Source organism: Calypte anna, chromosome 6 (genome assembly GCF_003957555.1).
Source record: "Calypte anna isolate BGI_N300 chromosome 6, bCalAnn1_v1.p, whole genome shotgun sequence".
In the NCBI taxonomy this organism is placed as follows: domain Eukaryota; kingdom Metazoa; phylum Chordata; class Aves; order Apodiformes; family Trochilidae; genus Calypte; species Calypte anna.
The window spans coordinates 24546064-24565604 of record NC_044252.1 but is presented as its reverse complement, the minus strand read 5'-3'; the positions used below and the strand labels follow the sequence as shown (position 1 = coordinate 24565604).

At 39.4% G+C, this 19541-nt stretch overlaps 1 protein-coding gene across 1 annotated transcript in view; it reads left to right on the top strand.

Annotated features, from left to right (window-relative positions):
- LOC103525241 (VPS10 domain-containing receptor SorCS1) overlaps positions 1-19541 on the top strand; it is a 283259-nt gene that overhangs the window by 196540 nt on the left and 67178 nt on the right. Inside the window, exons 6-9 of the mRNA XM_030453113.1 lie at positions 1501-1565; positions 10271-10389; positions 13105-13194; positions 17924-18103. Of these exons, the coding sequence (XP_030308973.1) occupies positions 1501-1565; positions 10271-10389; positions 13105-13194; positions 17924-18103 (454 nt within the window). The remainder of the gene's footprint in view (positions 1-1500; positions 1566-10270; positions 10390-13104; positions 13195-17923; positions 18104-19541) is intronic.

Genomic DNA, 19541 nt, shown 5'->3' with positions numbered 1-19541 from the left:
TGTGCCAAATGACAAGCTTAGTCTTGTGCAGCTTTCTCTTCTGCAGATTTTTAGAACTGCTTGTCATTGGCATCTATGTATCTTGAACTGAATTATAACCAGCAGGCCCAGCATTTCAGTCCTAGATCTGCTGATGAAAGCAGATAAAGGAAAAATGCCCTAGGTAGGTATTCCCTTCCCTTCCACTTGGTATCAGTTATCAGGAAGATAAGAATTTTTAAATGAAAGCTGAATGTTTAGGAGAAAAAGACCTTGCCATAGATGAAAGTAATGCTGGCTCAGAGTCTTTTCTGAAGCTTTCCAGTCCACAACAGAGAAAAAAAAATTCCAAAACTTTTCTATCTAGAGAAGCATTACAGACTTTGTCAAGCACGTTAATCAGGGCACAAATAGTCTTGTTATAGATAACATTTTCATAATGGTTACTAGTTAATGTGCATGATGATTAAAGGCTGGAGCTGCCTCTGATTGCAGTCAGTAGGAACTGAATTAAGGTCTAAATCACTGTTTGAACCTCACTTTTGATTTCCTGAAAAATAATGAGGCTTTGAACAGAACAGCATCTAATTTGTCTATCATTGGAAATGAATGCTTCTCTTCCCATATGCATCTATTAACTTGGAGGTCAGGCAGCTAACAAGAAACTGTTATTTAACCCTTAGCCTTAATCTAGGATTATGACTTGGATAATGGGACCAAGACTGGAAAGAAGACTGCTGTATAAGGGGGCTGGTACCTACTTGCAGTCAATACTGCAATAATTCAGACTGTCCATCAAATCACTGACTACTTGGGCTGTCTCAGAGAGCTCTTGGGGCCAGCAGTGCTGGTCCAGGGCAACCTCAACAATGAAAGCAATGCCTGAGCCCTAAACCCCTTACTTGCAGCACTCAATGTCTTTATGTTGCTGCTTGATAATTCAGAGTGAACAAATAGTCATTTTCTGAGTCAATCTGATATTTCTTTTATTAATGGAACATTGTTTTTATTGGATCAGAAGTTATAAAATGTCTCACAAGTTTTTAAAATCTCTTAATTAATGATGGAATATTGATCATTAAGAGGGTCAATTAAGCAAATGTGCATAAAATGTCCAATAAAAAGGAACAGCTATAATTCGTATGCTGGCAAACACAATTATCCCATCAATTAAAGACTTTTGTATCCCACCCAGGACTGAAATGCATCCTTCTGACCAAATGAGGACACACATCAAAATGTCAGTGCCAACAAGAACAGAAACAAGTCTCCAGGTGAAAAGTGAAGTAAGGGGCTAGAAATAAAGAACTCACGTACAAGGGCATTGTTTAGATAAAATGGTAGTATTTCTCTCAAATTTTCAAGTTTATATAGGGGAAGCACAAAAATAGCTTAAAAATTATCAGCTCCTGTGAGTATGAGTTTAAGTCCAGCTGAACAGGATCTCCTTTGGAATTCATATCTCAGACATTCATGTTATATGTTGGTTTTAATGCCTTTGTCTTGATCTTTCCTTTGCAGGTCTATGATGGAGTCTGGTAGAGAGCCTGACCTTGTACACCTGGAGGCAAAGACTGTGGATGGTCGTAAGTACCTCAGCTTCCAAATCCTTTTGTATTCTGGACTGCCCTCTCTTGCATCACACATCATCATAATGGAAATTTTACTTTAGTGATTCACTCACTTAATATCAAGGGTTTGACTGTTCCAAAGCAAGAATGTCAGAGCAGAGGCCTTTCCAGCAAGGCAAAAAGGTGGGATTAACAAGCTTGGAAAGGAGCCAAGAACACAGTAAGGAAGAATAGGAGATAGCCACTGATGAGTGTATACAGAACTTTTCTTTCTTCCTGCATTTTTTTTTTTAGTGGGAACATGACATTGGATGAAAGTTCCTGGCTCACAGAATCTAACTGCTGTTGTTTCACACAGTGCATAAATACCACCTTGCTCATAGGTTTACAGTTTAAACAGACCAGAGATACTTTGCCTTAGGTACTACCTTTGAAAATACCTAATTTCTCTCACATTTCAAACCTTTTAATGACCAACCTTCACCGTTATTGCTCAATCTGTCACTGTCCTTCACTTTCATCTGTTCCTGTCACTCTCTGCTTTCCCTCTTGAAGTGCTTTTCTCCATTCTAGGAGCCTTCTTAACTATACCTATAAAATATTCTCCTAATTGGCTGTATATTCTCACTGGCACCCTAAGCCACTCACTGGCCTTTTCTCCTCACACCTGTGCTTTCTCAAGATTTATCTTTGAGCTCCACTGCCTTAGCACATCTTTCTCCATGGATTTCTTTTCCACAACACTGGATTGCCTCAGGCAGGCATCACACTGAAAGCCTGGCTGCCATAGACCTCATCATTGCATATTGTTTCCTCTGTAAACAGCAGCTTTGCTGCAACCTAAAAGGCAGATTCTTACCATTGGCAGTGTATAGGTATTAATGTTGCAGTTAATTAGTCCCTTTAAAAATAAAAGTACCCTCAAATTCAGTGGTGTTACTTAAAATGTGTATTTCATCACTGAAAACTTAAAACTGTCCTAAAATGTTACTGTAATTGCTGTTTTAACTCACTGAAACTTAGCATGAAAGAGAATTTTTTGGAAGACGAATCTTCAAAAAGACGAAACAGTTGCAATAGAAACCATAAAGTTTTAAAGGGCTTTCCACTTCAAGATATGCAAGATTAGTAAAAGTGAAAGAACATATTATCACCATCTCTTACAATTTTTGATCTCTGATTATTCTTTCTGCTCTCAATTTCACTTACCTGCCCATGGCAGCAAGTCTGGGAGCATGAGCCTTTCCATTTCTCAGGACATGCCAAATGAGAACAAGGGATTCCAACAGGACAGTGCCAATTTCAGCACAAAATATTACTGTTATGAGGCTTTAAGAATTTAAGGTCATTGAGATGAAGCACTGCAATTGATGTTTGAAGGGCTATATTCAGGTGATGCTTCTGAGGGATGTTCAGCTCCCAGCAGGCAGAGAAAGTCCCATGCTCTAAATGCCTTGATTGGTCTTGTTTGTGTTCTTAGGCTGTAATAAGAACATTTGGCATAGTGATGACACATTTCTGAAAAAGACTTCTTGAGTGCTTAACAAATTAGGAAGCTTTATTACAGCTCTTAAGGTGGAAACCAATAAACAGGTAGATGAAGCTGGCCTCCTGAGCAGTCAGTAAAGTCATAAGGAATAACAAATTGCTATTAATCTCCTGAGTTCTACTACCTGATTCTCTTCATTTGATCTTACTTAGTTGTGAGGCAGCACAACTGAAGCTTTTCTGTTTAGGCAGTGATAAAACTAGTAAGGTAGATATAGTGGTGGTGTCAAATCTTCAGCCAGGGGTGACTGGTCTTGCAAACCAGTTATTGGGATGAAACTTCTGCTCAGGAGTCAGAAGGTCCTCAGCTCAGCTCGTTGGCAATATAAAACAATGGGTTGGATTTTCAGTAAGTGCATGTCCTGTTTTGTCCTTTGTTCCAGGGAGAATTGGTCTCTGGCAGAGAACTATGGTGGGTAGCTGGAAGCAGAAACCTTGGAACATATCACAGCTTTTTTTTGCCAGGAAACATTTGGTAGCACTAAAGGTCATAGTGGTTTGAAACTGAGACAGGCAAAGAATCTGCATATGGTCGATTACTCTAGTTAAATGACCAGCTTGGTATATTCAGGTTTTTTAGCTACTAGAGCCACCTTCTAAGTACTAAATCAGTCTCTTTGTCCTTGATGAAGTAGTCATGACCCTCCAATGGATGCACAAACCTTTCTCCTCTGCAACAAAGTAGATACGTTGCTACCAATGGAGGGATAGGGTGAAGTGTGCTGAACTGAGAATGATACCTTTTTTCAAGTTTTGAGGGTAATTGGCAATTAATTTTTCTTGGATTTTTTAGGAGGGCATTGAGTGGGAGGTGGTTTGCTTTTTTTTGTTTGTTTTTTTGTTGTTTGATTTTTTTCTGTGGGTGTGTTTTGTTCTTGGTTTTTTTTTATTTTTTGGTTTAGTTTGTTGTTTGTTTTTTTTAACAAAAAGGTTTTGCATTTGCTTATTTATACTTAGTTTGGAATATCTCTTTTGAGAGTTAACCAAGTGTAAAAATTCAATAAAGAGATGAAATTTGAAAGGGTGAACTTGTCAAAACAAGTCAGGGAGAAAGTAGGAGAGAAAGGAGAATGGTGTGGAATCAACTACAAATCTGTACAATAAAATAAAAGATCCTGAAATGGGAATACAAGGACTAAAAACTGCTGAACTAACCACAAATCTGTACAATAAAATAAAAGATCTTGAAATGGGAATACAAGGACTAAAAACTGCTGAACTTAGTCCAAATAAGAATAAACACCTGATCCTAGGGCTTGTGTCAGAACCTGAGCAGAACAACTGCAGCTTTAGGTGAGAAGAAGCAGAAGTATCAGCAGAGTATGGTGTTACCCCAGCTCCCTGGCAGCATTATTTGAAAACATCTCTCAACAATCTTAGTATTGGCTTTCCCTGCTAGAAAACCAGTAACTCTGCCTCTCCCCCCTGATTATGCTCTGTCTGTGCCTGTTGTTTATTGTGTTTATATACATAATGTAAAAGGTGTACAAGGACAAAAATAGGAGTCCCTTAGTAGTTGTAAATCAGTGTAACTTGAGTGGCATATTGATTCACACTTGCTGAGGATCTAGCTAGCAATGTTGTACCTGAGCACACATTCTCCCTACATTTTTTTTCTCCTTGGGATCAAGAAAAATCTGGAGTCTTTCTGAAAACAATCTGTCTCAAACAAGGGTGCAGGTAATGATGAATAAACCCTGCAGTTTATTTTTATTGATGGAGATAGATTTGCAGGGTTAAAAATTGTCATTTATGTTTTTAATCCTGTTGTGTAAATTTTGGAGAGCACCAGGCAAATTTTTGTCTTGTCAAATGTGATCAATTTGTTTATTTTTGAAGCTTCAGGCCCTGTCCGAGTCAAGCTGGGATGAGAGCACAGTCTTAGACTGATTTTTCTGGTTGGAAGAAGTTCACATGAAGCTTATCTCACATTTCCATTTGTACATTTGGGTGTCTCTGGTGTTTCACTTTGATTTTGGAACAGAATCAAAGGCGAGCCAGTGAAGTCAGCAGGAAGTGTGAATTTTTTTGCCTGGTTTCATATCAACATTCCAGTACAACAATTAATCCCCTACAATTCTTAACCACGTGATAAACTTTTCTTTATCACATTCATCGCCGTAGTCAGCAGGAAGAGTGACTGGTAGAAATTAAATCTAGGATTGTTCAAATACAACTTGAAGTGCTTTTGGAAGGTGTAGAAACTTAATGATATACAGAGTTTAGATTTGCAAAGAATATACAGGTCCTTAAAGATAGTTAATTAATGGGCTTCAGTGGTTTGAGTTAGAGGAGATTGTCCCAATATGGCCTGATTCAAGTTAGTTGACTTGGGAGGTATATTTATTCAGGTAATGCTTTCTGAGGAATTCAGAATGTAAGAATTAAAAAGGTGGATGGATTCCTACAGGGCATTGGAAACTAAGTGGCTACCCACTGGCCCTCCAGGGAATGACAAAGCTGGCTCAGAGGAGGTCTAGGTGACAGTTTCTCTAGATCCAAATCAAAAAATCAAACTGTTACATTTATGAGATATGCGTTTATGTAGATAGATAACAATTGATTTTGAGTAAAGTTTGTAATTTATGCAAACCTTTTTTAAAAGTGTGGATGAAAGAATCTAGGAGGTTTTCTAATGTGTTGGCAAAAATTTAGAGAGCTCCTGATATTTAAAACTTTCTTTTCCTTTGCTTTTATTCTGCTATCCTGGTTTACAGAGAAACTACTCTTAATGAAAGGTAATTTAGGTGCTGCTGTGACTGCAGATAAGGCCAAAGCCTCACCTGGGGTTAGCAGGCGTGCTCTACTTGCTGATCAACTGGGTCTGAGCATCTGGCCAAGAGTAGCTGAATCACAAAGTTGTTCTAAGACTTTAATTTCTGTTTTCGCAGAAGGAAATAATCACTGTTGTGGAAAAAACAAGTAAGCAACTTAGCCTGACAGTCCTTTGCTAACATAGTTAGAGTGGTAAATTAATTCCCATAGTGCTCTAAACCTGTGCCGTGATTTTTTCCCTGATTGTGAATACTATTTTTTCCTAACCATGTTTAGTGTTTGTTCTGCAGAATCACATCTGTTAGTTACTCTAATTATAATCTTATGCCAGAAATGGCTGAGGATATACTTCCCTTGGTAAAGAAAGATTCCTGACACTGACTTCAACAAAGAAACACTAGCAACAGGACAAAAACAGATTTGTGAGTAGCTAGTAAATGGGATGGCTTCGTGTCACTGATCTTCATTACTGGTTAGTTGCTTTGGAGTTGCTGAGTCCTGGATAGTGGTGAATATATTCCCACATCAGGAATGTTTCACAGATCAACATTCAGAATAGATGGAAATGGATAAAAAGCAGTGAATTTGTCTGTTTCTCAAGTAGTAGAAAGATTGAATTAAGAGAGAACATTTAGTCATGGAGCCATGGAAGGTTGTGGATGCTGAAGGAGTACCTAGAATACCAAGGCACCTGGGCAAAGTCTTAAAACATTTTCTAGTCTTCTCTTATCAGGCAATGTTGGAGAGGGCTTCCTGGTCTGGCTCTTCCAGTGATGCATATTACTAACATGTTTTTACTGTTGATAAGTTACAGGATTCCAGTCATCCTTCAAAAGCTGGAACTCTCCCTGATACCTAAGCTGCTCAGGAGTGAACTGGTTTACTCCATAGTAAATGTGGAAGACAAATCATAGATTTATCTGGATCTCTTTGCATAAATTCCTGATTTGTCCTCAGTGGATTTATTTGCAGAGAGAAGGACATATTCCTCAATCAATTAAAGACTACAAAAATAAGATGGATATCTTTGCAGTGAGTACAGTGAATATTTTCTCTGACTTTCCTTGTGATCAAATAAAGCTTAAACTAGAAAGCAGTGGATATTAGGGTTTGAGATGTCATCCAAATTTACACTTCACAACAAAGTATCCTGAACAAAGTCCCCCTCTGCTTAGGAAGGATTTTAAACTCTCCTGTGTACTTTGGCAGTCAGCTATCTCATTGGTAACTACCAACAACTTTCCATCTCCACCATATGAGCCAAGAAATGTGTCTGGGACAGTCTGAATGCATTTCTCCTAAAAGCATATTATCATGGAGCATGAGCTAAACAGAAAAGGCTAAAATATTGCATGGCACAGGCCCTTAACTTTTGCTCTGTGTTAGCATTTGCAATTCTCTTTTACCACTGAAACATTAATTTTGTCAGAAGTTTCTCTTACAAGATGTCTCCCCCATTCTTGTGTTCGGTGACATTTCTTGCCTCCTCTTTAGAAATAGCTGCCATTCCCTGAGAAGAATGCTACTCTAGGTGTCTAAACCTGTCAAAATCAAAGTGTCTGGGGGTGTAAGAGCCAGGTTGCTGTGTTCTTCTCTCCAGGCACAGCGTGACTTTGTTGTTGTGTATTAAAAACAGCAGCTGCTGTTGGAGATGAGGGTTCTGGAAGTGAAAGGCATAATGTCCTAATTACCTATGGCAGGGAAAACATCTGTGCAGGAAAACTAATGAAATTAATTCCAGAGCTTAGCAACTGAATGCATTAATTGACATTAATTAATGCTAAATTAAAAAGTTATGCCTATGGAATCACATAAAATGTCCGGGAGAATCAAGTGCTGAAATAAAATCCTTGAGTAAATGTGAACACAGCAAAACTTCCCTTAGGAAAAAAGAGAGATCTGGGCACTGCAAGAAGTCTGCTTTTCCTTCTATCTGTCTCCCATAGCAGAGGGAGCTTTTTTTGGTGTACACATCTCAGTTTGGCTGTTTTGGAGATTAGCTTTAACAATTTCAGTGCTCTGCCCTTTAGTAGTTATTACTGGTATTTTAGAACTGAAGCCGTGGAGAATTGCACTGTAAAAGTTCACAGGAATTGCCTTAGTAAATCTTCATCAATGGTACAATCACTGCTGCACACACTCCTGCAACCACAGCAGGAATAGGCATAGTCCCCATTCCCCTCTTAACACAGGATCAAAAAAGCTTCGGTCATCTCTATTGGATATCAACTTGGCTTGCTCTCTAAAATCACTCATGGAGGAGATTCCTTAATCTGCTGCCAGCCCCAGCAGCATCCATCCTGTTACCTCCTTCTGCTCACAGGATAGATAATCTGTTTGCATGGGGAGTAAGACAGCACTGCAGTGTGTCCTCCAAAGGAAGGCCAGTGTACCTCTGGAAGTAAAAGGGAATAGTGATGGTGGGGAAAAAAACAAGCAAACAAGATGGGAAGCAGAGGGCTGATCTTACATAGCTCTACACTGAGTGATTTGAAAAGCCACCCAATCTTACCAACAGCTCCCAGGGTGGTGGGACCAGTAATTTCAGGTGCTGCTGCTTTGTTCCATCTCTGGCTGGCCAGGCCTCCTCTTTCCTGGGAGCAGAGGGCTGCACAGGTCTGAAAGGAACTCCCTTAACTAATAGGAATGAACAGCCTGAGAGTTATATCATTCCCTGCCCTCTGGTGGCTAATGTGGAAAAACTCATGTCGCTCTGGAGGGAAATGAATTTCAATCATGCTGTCCAGCCTGAATTATTTACAGTTTTGCAGTGAGCTGTGAAAGCAGAAAATGTTATAAACTGCAGAGACTAATAATACCTAGCACTTTATGTATTCCAAGAACTCATCAAAGGCTGGAGTAAAATCATCCCTCATCAAACTTTCCTGAAGGTTCCTTACCCTGCATGTCTGTCTCAAGCAGAAGTCAACAGCCCTTAGTAGCAAGGGGAGAAATGTCAATGATAGATTTTAATTTAAACTAAGTTTGTATATGAGACGGGAAAAATCCAGCTGTTCCTATTCCAATATAAAATACTAATTCACTGATCTGAAGGTGGTAATTATATAAAACAAGGGGGTTCACTTCCCCAGCAAGAAAAAGATTAGAAGTCATTCTGATATTAAATGCCACGTAGTGTCTCTGTCATAGAAGTGCTACTGCTAAAATGCCAAAATCCTCATTGTCATTAAAAAAAGTGCAACTTCTTAAAGGTCCAAACTGAATATCAAGAATCTGGTCCTGTATTTTGGGATAAATTACCACATGAAGAAATTCAGATTGTTTTTCTTCAAGTGATGAGTTTTGAGCTGAGCACACTGCAGTGCTTCAGAATAGGAGATGGGAACATCTGTAGCTTCAGTGGCTTCAGGGCTGCATTTAGGCCGTTTATTTTGAAACATATGACTGACTGAAATTGCTAAGGCCTCTAGTTTGAAGAGACTATGGAATGATTGCCAGAGTGCATGTACCTACACTGTACAGAGAAGTAGGTAAAACCCCTGAAAGGGAGGTGATCTGATTTTCTTTCCAAGGTGATCTGAATTACTCTGCAGAGTAAGTGTTGTAGGAAATACAGAAGTACACTATGGAAGGGGTGTCAGTGGCAACTCTATGGCCAGAAGTCCTCAATATTTGTGTATGCTCTGGACCTCAGTCATGTTCTAAACAAACTTGACATGTGACCAGAGAGTGGGTGTCATGCTTTACAGCAGATTCCATGCCATGGGGATGACAGATTCCACATCATGACAAGATGAGCCTGTTGAGGCTCAGCACAGAGAGTATCTGACCTGCAGCAGAGACACGACTTTAGACACGGAGTTACTTCGAGAGCCTGAGGGTCTGGGCTCTATGCTGCTCCTTTGAAGTGTCCTTCACAGCTCTGTTGTTCCCTTACTCCATTCCTTTGCTTTGAACTTAAGCTTGGGTAGCAGTCAAATAAATTCAGCAGAGCAGGTAACAGTCCTGTATGATGTACCCTTGACTAGATTTCTGTCAGACCTGAGCCACAAGAATTACATTGTGCCACCTTCAAATGATGCTTCTGGTCTAATTCCAGTGTGGAACCATGAGAGTGGCATAGAGTAATCAGGTCATCTATCTGGCTTTTCTTCTGGTATAAAGGAGCAATGCATGTCTCTGATATAGGGTGGAATGAATGAAATAGCTGAGAGGCTGGAGCAGGTGAAGAAGGAAGGAACGTAGAGGAAGAAAGTAATCAAAGCTGGATTTACAAGAGCTATGAGGGAAAAAAGTGTTGTGTTGAGTCTATGGCATCACTTCATGTCACATGAGGCTGAGAAGCAGAAATTCTGCCTCAGCAAATAGGTTTGTGGCAGCAGGAAGAATCTGTGTTCAGGATCTCAAGTGTCTTGATTTTTTTCTTTCTCTTTCAGATGCCCAATACATCACCTGCAAGATGCAGAACTGCAGTGAAGCCACTCGCAGCAAGCCCTTTCCAGGCTATATTGACCATAACTCCCTGATTGTCCAGGATGATTATGTGTTTGTTCAGGTGCAGAACACCTTCTTCTTTTATGTATTGTATTGTATTGTATTGTATTGTATTCTATTCTATTCTATTCTATTCTATTCTATTCTATTGTTACATTACATTACATTATATTATATCATTATATTATATTTTTCTATATAATATTATTCTATATTATTTTCTCTTCCATTCCTTTCAATGTGTGTGTATGTGAGTTAGCTCCCAGTTAGACAACATTGGATCCAAATAGCAAACGCAATGAATGGATTGTAGCAGTTCATTACAATGCTAATAGTGTTCCTTTTACCTCTAGTATCTTGTCACTTTAGGATCATAGAGTTCCTGCATGGAGCATCCACCCTATGTACTGGAGTGCTCTGTGGCACTCCCTGAAATCTCCTCAGCATTTGGGGTTACTGCTTTAACCCTCCAGCCTGAGGTGATGTGTCAGTCATCTGCTATCACAAGGGAGTATTTTTTGAGCTTTTTTGAGAATGAGAGAGAAATAGAAAAGAAAGGGTGCAAGAGTCAGGGAAAGAACCAAAGAAGGAGTAATCAGGCTTTATTGTTATCCCTCAGCTGTGATTGTAGAGAAAAGGTTGAAGATACACTCAATCAAGCTGTGTTCCAGGTGAGAGCTGGTGAATAGAACTGAACTACTATGGGTTTCATTAGGTTGCCACCATGTCCATTTAGTAACATCTGAAGACAGAAATAACAAGAAAATTGCAGGGAACATGGAGATGAACTGGAAATCATTAGGGCTAAGCTGGTCTTCCAGACAGTTTATGTTCTCTCATGCTTGGGGGTGGTAAGGAAGACAGGAGAGAAGATTGATACTTTTAAATTGAGTGATTGCTACTTAGTAGTTAATTAATTCAGTCATAAACACCAGTATAAATCATCCACAAATAAATCTGGGGCATACATTCCAGAACAGCTTTTATGCCTAGTGTGTCTGAGGCATAAATGAAATGTTCATGTGGTAAGGAAAACAGGGGCACACATCACTATTCAGCCATACTCTGTCATTTCAGAAGGGCTATGTATTTGGGGCTTGGCTGACACAGGACCTGGGGAATTTCTCTTCAGATCTGAATTGATTCACTGCTTCATCACTGATGCTTTGGTTTTATGCACTGATGCCAACCCCTTTGCCCCCTCTGAAGACAATGCTGGGCTTATTGTTTACTTTTCTTACAGATTCTGAATTTTGATGCATTTCTTTTTCTGTCTATAAAGTGTTGTATAGTATTCCCAGTGCTGTCAAATTTCATCTTTGTTCCACCTCTGTGATAGTCACACAATGTAAGGAGGAGCATGTGAGGAGGAAGCCCCTTCCTCTTAATGCCCAATGGGACTCTGCACAACTTCATATGTTCATATTTGTAATGTAGTTTGAGAAGGTATCATAGCATCTGCATTTGGTAAACTCCCATTTTAAACCATAAGCTTCTTACGATTTTTAAACAGAAATAAATATAACAGGTGAAAGAAACAGTACTTGCTAGTCATTAATAATTGACACTTACAGATATGAGATGATAATATTGTAACCCTGGAAACAGCGTCTGCTTTTTTTGATGTAGTCACTGAAGTCACTGTTGGCTGTGGGATTCTTCAAGGGGTTACATAGGTATCTGACTGGCAAGGAACACCTAACAAACTGTGTCAGACTCTGCCTTATCCTGGTCAGTGCTATACCAGACAATAAAGGCTTGGAAGAATAGATGAAAACCCTGAGCACCCTCCCCTAGCCTTCTTTGAATCTCCACCTAGTTTTTCTGCAACTAAGGCTTCTGACCTAAGTTTTCCCCAATTCCCTTAAAAAATTGAAGAGCTTTAAAGTATGAAATAGTTCTTATTTCACTGAGTCTGGTATGAACCTAATCTCTGTGTATCTTGCATTTTAAAATACTGCAGTGTATTTTAAAACACTTGCTACTAAAGGAAATCTTGATAAGCCCAGATATCAGGCAATTAAAGCAAAGTTCTGCATGGAATATTTGTTCTTCAGTATCTTTCATCCAGATGAAAGGACTTTACAAACATTGATTATACTTCAGCAGCACTGGAAGCCAGATAACTGACAGCTTTTTTTTCTTTTTATATTTTTACCCCCCATTAGTAGGTGGTGGGAAATGAAGCATCACAATGCTCCAACCCAGTATTTTCAGGGTCTTGCCTTCAGTATTTAGGCATTCAAATAAATGGCCAAATTCACAGAAATATCAAATCAACTGAGTTTCTCCTGCCTTCAGGAGCTGTGAATGCTCAGCTGACCCCATAACAGGTACGTAACTTGTACAGGGCCCCCCAGAAAGCAAAGTTGTAGGCAGAACTAGAAACCAGGTCAATCTGGCAATCTGCTGACCTAACCAATAGCACACACAGGAGCTCTGCAGAAACTGAAGAGCAGACTTTCATGGTAAGACAGAGAAGAGCTGTGCTATCAGCAGAGGACATAATGGCCAGGACTTCACTTTCTCCAGACTTTCACCTGAAATTCTGCCCTTTTGTCTCTCTTTGTAGAAAATGGGATTCCTCTTGCTTTATTTTTCAGCCAATTTTTATTTGTAATCTCTAATTATGCTGCACTTTTAAGCCATTGCCACCTGGGTATTAAGCCATGCCACTGTGGTATTTTCCTTGACAGCTTTTGCTTGATATTTTCCCTGATAATTAAAAAAAACACCTTCAAAACCCCTGAAGATAACTTTTCTGCTTCTCTCATAGTTTACATCGGGAGGAAGACCACATTATTATGTTTCTTATAGGAGGAATGCATTTACACTGATGAAGCTGCCAAAGTACTCCTTGCCCAAGGTAGGTTGCTGTTGTTGGAACACCCAAATGAACCTACTGATATTTTGTTTGTACAGAAATTCTTGAATGAAACACAAGATAACTGCAAGATGACATGGGGTGAGGGAAAACATAATTCTTCTTCAACAGAACATTTGCAAGCAAGAAAGGACTTAGTCAAGGACACCAGCATGATATGTAGATGATACCACAGCCCATGTCTGTTACCATTTCTTTATGGTCTACTAATTAGATTTTGAAGGAACTTTTTCCTTTTCCGTTTTCCCTTTTCCCTTTTTCCTTTCTTTTCCTTTTCCTTTCCATTTCCTTTCCTTTCCTCTCTCTCTTTTTTTATCCATGCTCACTGCAAATTTCCCTTTTCCTGTCCCTTTCCTGTGTGGGTTGCTTTTTGTACTTTGCTTCATTAGCAGATTTTAGTCGGAACCAAGCAAAGAGATGTCTTTGTGTGTCTGCTCCATATCTTCCCTAATTAAGAACAATGGTGAATTAGCATTGGAGCTTGAAAGGCTATTGCTTCCTTCTGGAGCTGAATATTTTAAAAGCTCTAGGTAAAATGGTAGCTCCATTTTGAAGAAATCACCATTTTGTAGCTGTGCTCCTAACAGCTTTATAACAAAGACAGAGAAGGGTTTTTTTCAGAAACTTTTTAATTTTGGTGTAGTGTTGCTGATTACATTTAAACTCAAAGATAGCAATCAATCTTCTGGATTCTTGTGATGTCTAATGTATGGATAAAAATACATTCCCACAAATTAAGCAAGGATTGTCAAAAGGAAAACAGGAAAGTACAAGGTCAGCCTGTTCCTAATTTCACAACTGGCTCTCTTTGACTGCTCAGCCCAAGTGACCTGTTAATAGTGGTTTGACTGGTTGATCTTGTTAAGTACTCTTAAAGTACATGCATTTTTAGCATTGTGGTTGTAACACTCAAATCAAATAATCATTTACAGCTGATTCACACCATCTGTAAGGAGACCACTTGCTTTGAACTGGTTACCTCCTTTAGTCCACACTTATTTTTCCATCTGTCCACCCTCTCAGAGAGATCTATAGAGTCAGGGAAAATGCCCTACAGTTAAATTGCAGCCTGTTCTCAGAGAATAGGACCTGCAGCAATATAATCATGTTATTTGACCCAAAGAAAAAGACAAATACTTAAGGAGGCAAGATGCTTTGTCACAATCTCAGAGTATCTTTCAAAGAACAAAGAGCTACTTAGGGGTTGGAAGGAGCCACAGTGGAGCTGTGGCTGTCTAGGAGGCTGCTATGAAAGCAGCGTAGATGCTTTTATTAGACTCATAAAGTGTTTTATTTTTCAAGGAATTGAAACAAACAGCTTCTTTTATGCCTAAATTATCTTTTATCTCCTTCAGCTAAGGAACAGGGGCCAAATATGGTAAGCAGTACTAAGCAACTTCTTGAACTGAAGAAGGAAATAACAAAAGTTTTATCTCTGTACATCACTCTCCTTGATTGGATGGCTGTGGTGGCAGGCAGCTTTGGCAGGTGATGCTGCTGCTTGCATAGGAATAATCTGCAGCAAATCAAAACAGAAATATTCTTGTTCATTGGCCTGGCAGTCAGTTTGATTAAAAATCAAAAAGAACTTGAAATGCTCTCCCATAGAAGAAGATGTCTGCATATGTGCACAGAGGTTGTGTTAGCTCAGTGAATGGTCTTTTTTGAGACCTGTTTATTCCTGCAGTGACATCGATAGGTGGGTTGGTACTGCCTGCTCTGTACCACAGCACCAAAATGTGGGCTCTGTACAGATGCTGTAAAAAGTCACTCATGATCATCTTAAATGTACATGCAGGGTACATTTGCTTCATTTCAGACTGATGCACTGAGCAGACATCTGCAAGGCAAGCAATTTTTCTTAAAAAGACCTACCCTTAACTGGCACTGGGCTGAATACTGAGGGGGTGGGTATGTGTGGTACCTCTGTTTTAAATTCATCACCTTCTTTCAACTTCAGGATGCACACACTGATGGAAGAAGCAATAAAGACAAAAAATTCCTTAAATACAGACCTTAAAAAGAGCTGACAGTCCTAGTAATTGACAGGATAAAACCAGCATTACACAGTCCTGCTATTTAACTTGCCAGGAAGAAAAGTTCCCTGACCAAGTGCAAAAAGGGCAATTGAAGCATGTTTAGCAATTCAGAAAGCCTTGGCCTTTTGTCTTTTGAGTAGACATCTGATCAAACCAATGCACAGCATCATGCTCTTACTTTTGAAATGCAAGAAAGACACAGTAGAACTACATATTTATATATTTCTGCTATGTGCTGAACAGGGAGAGGAAAGCTCAGGCTCTCAGTAGGGTGAGGCATGGGGAGCCCCTGAGGGTGACAATAACTGTTTGAGAAAGGTTCCGTGCTTCTCTTTCTTGTTCTCTCCCTATTCTGTAGGGAGGTGATATGAACATCTGTTCTAGTAATGGAGGATTCAGTGAAGCTCTTCTGCATGTCAAGATGAAGGGTATCTTTATGTACTATTCCTCCCCCCACAAAAAAGTAAATAGACCCTGAAAATGTTACAAGTGAATATGGTATTGTGATTAATCTTATATTTTCTAAGGTGGAAACAAAAAAATTACTGATGCTGGCCAAAGAGATATTTAGTGCTGATCCCTTTCTATCAAAGATTTGCATCGTTACTGTATCTACTGGGCAAGGCCATATTAAGAGGAAAAGTTAATTGATTCCTAAAGGCAAACAGTTGAAACATTCCCTTTTTTGACCTTCTTCACTACATTTATTATTCCAGTTCTATCTCAATCTCTGCTTCTCCAGTATTAAATTAATTCAACCTTACTGGGGTCTTCTTTAGACTTGCACCTTACAGAATGATCTGATCAAAACTCTGGAGCATTTAGTGAAAAATTAACATATGTGCTTCTTTTAAGCATTCAAGAAATTGCCTTTAGTCTGCCATGGTGTTGATCAAAAATTATTTTTACCTCTCTCACCCAGTTATTACAAAACTACTTATTAAAAACTATTTATTAAAATGATAAGTTAATGAAACTGTACATTCACCAGACAGAATAAGTTTTATTTATAATCTCTGTGTTTAAATTGAAAGGTCTCTTGCATGTATATGCACATATATACTTGAGATGAGAGCCATGCCAGCCAGTGTTGCCTGAAGCACATTGGTAACACCCCTCCCAGGTAGCTGTGCCAGCAGATTGACTGAGGTGAGAGTCTGAAATAAGGAGCCTCTGACAAACAGCTGAAGCAGGAACTTTTACTAGCACAGCTGGGGAGAGATCTGTTCATAACCACAATTAGTAGAAAACAGAGGGGATTCCATTGCCTTTCCTATTGCCTCAGGATTTAAACCAATCTGTTCTTCCACAAAACCAGCCCATCTTTTGGGATACATTTTCTCCAGTGCAAAAGAAGCAAATAAATCAAGTGAATATTCATCCATCCATACTCAGATCTGGATGAACAAACAACTGCTCTGAATCTTAACTTCATGGTGAATCTATTTTCAGATTGATCAGATTTCTTCACTATTTTTCATCTTTACATTACGAGGCTCCATCTGGGAGTATTACATCTTCCTACAAAACTATGAGAAAGTTAATTATTAAAATTGTTATTAGCAGAAGAAATAGACATCCGTTTCCAAAGAGTATATTTTCTGATAAAGTTCTCAGTTTGGCATGCAGAAAGCCCTGGCTGAGACTCAAGGAAGCAGAATAGTTTTGGAATAACTGCACAATACAGACGGAACAGCTGAATCTTCTGGGAATCACCTGGTGCTAAGAAATCTGCTTTTCTTTCCCTACCTCTACAGATTTTTATGGCACCGAACAATGCAGGGTGCCTGTGCTGGGCAGATAGAGTCTGGTAATTTCAAAATATCAAACTCTCTCTTCATGGCTTTTTCCACTGGTTAATTATTCCTTCAGGCATTGAAACAGGGAATCAGATTTAATAGATTCTGGTTTTCCTTTTAATTTTGTAATCTTTCTTTTGCTTCCTGCCTGCTATAACAGAGAACAGAGTAAAATGAAACCTCACTCATAACACTAGTCATCTGTCTTCAATTCACTCTTTACATCTAGTGAGGATTAGAGCTGTCTTTCAGTTATATTTCTTGGGGGACTGTTTAGCTTGGTGGTCCAGACCTTGGCTTCTAACACTGCCATTAGGAATAATAAATAGCAGCACTGGCTGTAGAGTTTAACCCATTAGATACTCCTTGTATCAGTTCCCAAGCAAACTTGATTTGTGAATGCTAGGCAAGAAGCAGATGCTGCTTTTTTTCTTCCTAAAACCAAAAACCAAAAACCAGCACCCCACATTTTTAGTATCTATGATTAGATATTGAATATTGAATCAGAAGTGGAATTTCTCAGGTGCCAAAAAACCCTCAAACCAAATAAACACTTCCCCCTCTCCCTCAAGCACAGTACTTATTCAAATGAAAGTGTTGGGGGGCAGGTAAGTGTTGCTGTATCACACTGTACTGCCAGAGTAAATGTTCAACTAACACCTCATCAGTTAATTACCACTTTGAAAACTGACAGAAGAGAGATGGTGTACAAAATTGCTGGATGGAATTATCTGCTTATGGGAGTGTTGTCTATAGTTTCAGATTAAACTCCAGCCTTAGTGTACCCCTTGCTTCTCCACAATTACTTTGGTGCCCTTGGAAATGACAGAGCAGACGTTGCCCTAATAACCTTCCTCTCTTTTCTCTCCCCAGGATATGCATGTTATCAGCACAGATGAGAATCAGGTATTTGCAGCTGTGCAAGAGTGGAACCAGAATGACACATACAATCTGTATATCTCTGACACCCGAGGGGTGTACTTCACCTTGGCCTTGGAAAATGTCAAGAGTAGTCAAGGGCTGGAGGGAAATGTGATGATTGACCTCTATGAGGTATGTCATGACTCCAAACATCTTATTTCTATCTCAGGAGTTCACATGATGTGAACCAGTGATCAGGACCCTTTCCTTCTTGCACATCAGTCTTGTCATATTCATGTGAACAGGAGAGCCACGAGGTAACTAAACATGTAGTTTTACTCTCCTATTACTTAAGGACCTCAGTGCAATCAGCTTGGGTTTCAAAGTCAGGTCTTACACAGGAGTTATATTTAGGCACAGCCCAATATGAACAGATTCACTTCTGTAAAGAGCTCACAGCTCTTACATGCATAGGAAGATACACAGCAGAAGATAGAGTAGAATAATTAATTCCATTCCTAAAATGAACTCTGAATTTCTTAGCCAAAATCCTGCTGTCCCAAACTGGCCCAGACTATGGCTCTGAATGCTCTCAACACTCTTAATAGTGTCATTCTCCAGTTTTTGTGGCATTTTTGACAGCCTAATCTCTTGTTTTACAAGTAATGAGAGACAGCAGTTTCCAGCTATCTTTGTCACCTTTCTCAGCTTGGACTGTATGCTGGGAACTGAAGTGATTTTAGATGTGTCCTCTTGGGCTATCACATGAGAGTGGAAACATCAAAAGCAAATTTTGATGTCCTTCTTACCCCTAAACATTTTTCTGACAAGTGCATTCTGCATAAGCCCACCTGTAAAAACCCAATTGACATTGTCTTTTATGACAACTGATCCTAAGAACAGGACTTTTAATGAGACCTTGTTCTTCTCTTGCTTTTCTGAGTGTTTTATTTCTGGAGACAACACTCAACTAAGTAGGAATTCAGTCCTCAGCTGCTCTTTGGGGATCAGCTTTTCTTTTCAGGTCCCTTCCAGGGATTTTTCTGACCATTTAGAATGAAGGCCATGAACTTGATCTGAGTTCCCTTGAAAATGAAGATGCTGCCCATATTTTCTCATCTCTGTTGGAATATTAGCTCTGCTATAGTTTGCCTTCAGCTGCCCTTTAAATAGAGACCAACCTGAATTGTCCAAAAAGAGAGCCCAAGTGTTCAACATAAACGCAGTTGAATTGTAGGAGGATGGGCACTGGCATTTCAGTCAGTTGGAGATATTTATTAAAAATTTTTCTGCAGTGCTGGCAGCCCATGGAAAAAACTGTTGCCTCTTGTTACTGTCAGCTTGAGAAGCAGTTTCGCTGCATTATGTAAAGGTGTCCTAAATCCTAGGGGAAAGAAAAGCCTTTGTTTTGTTTTATTAGGCTGACACCACACTGTAACCTGGATTGAAATTGATGGAATCAGACTTGTAGTGTCATATCTGCTGATTATCTAGAAAGAATATTGGCTGACATTGAACCTGGCACAAACCTTTCTTTCAATTTGATGTTCTAGCTGGAAGGGAACAGGAAGCCATTCAGCATGATTGTCCAGTGGGGGACCAGTGGGGTTCCTGCAAATGATTAATGCTC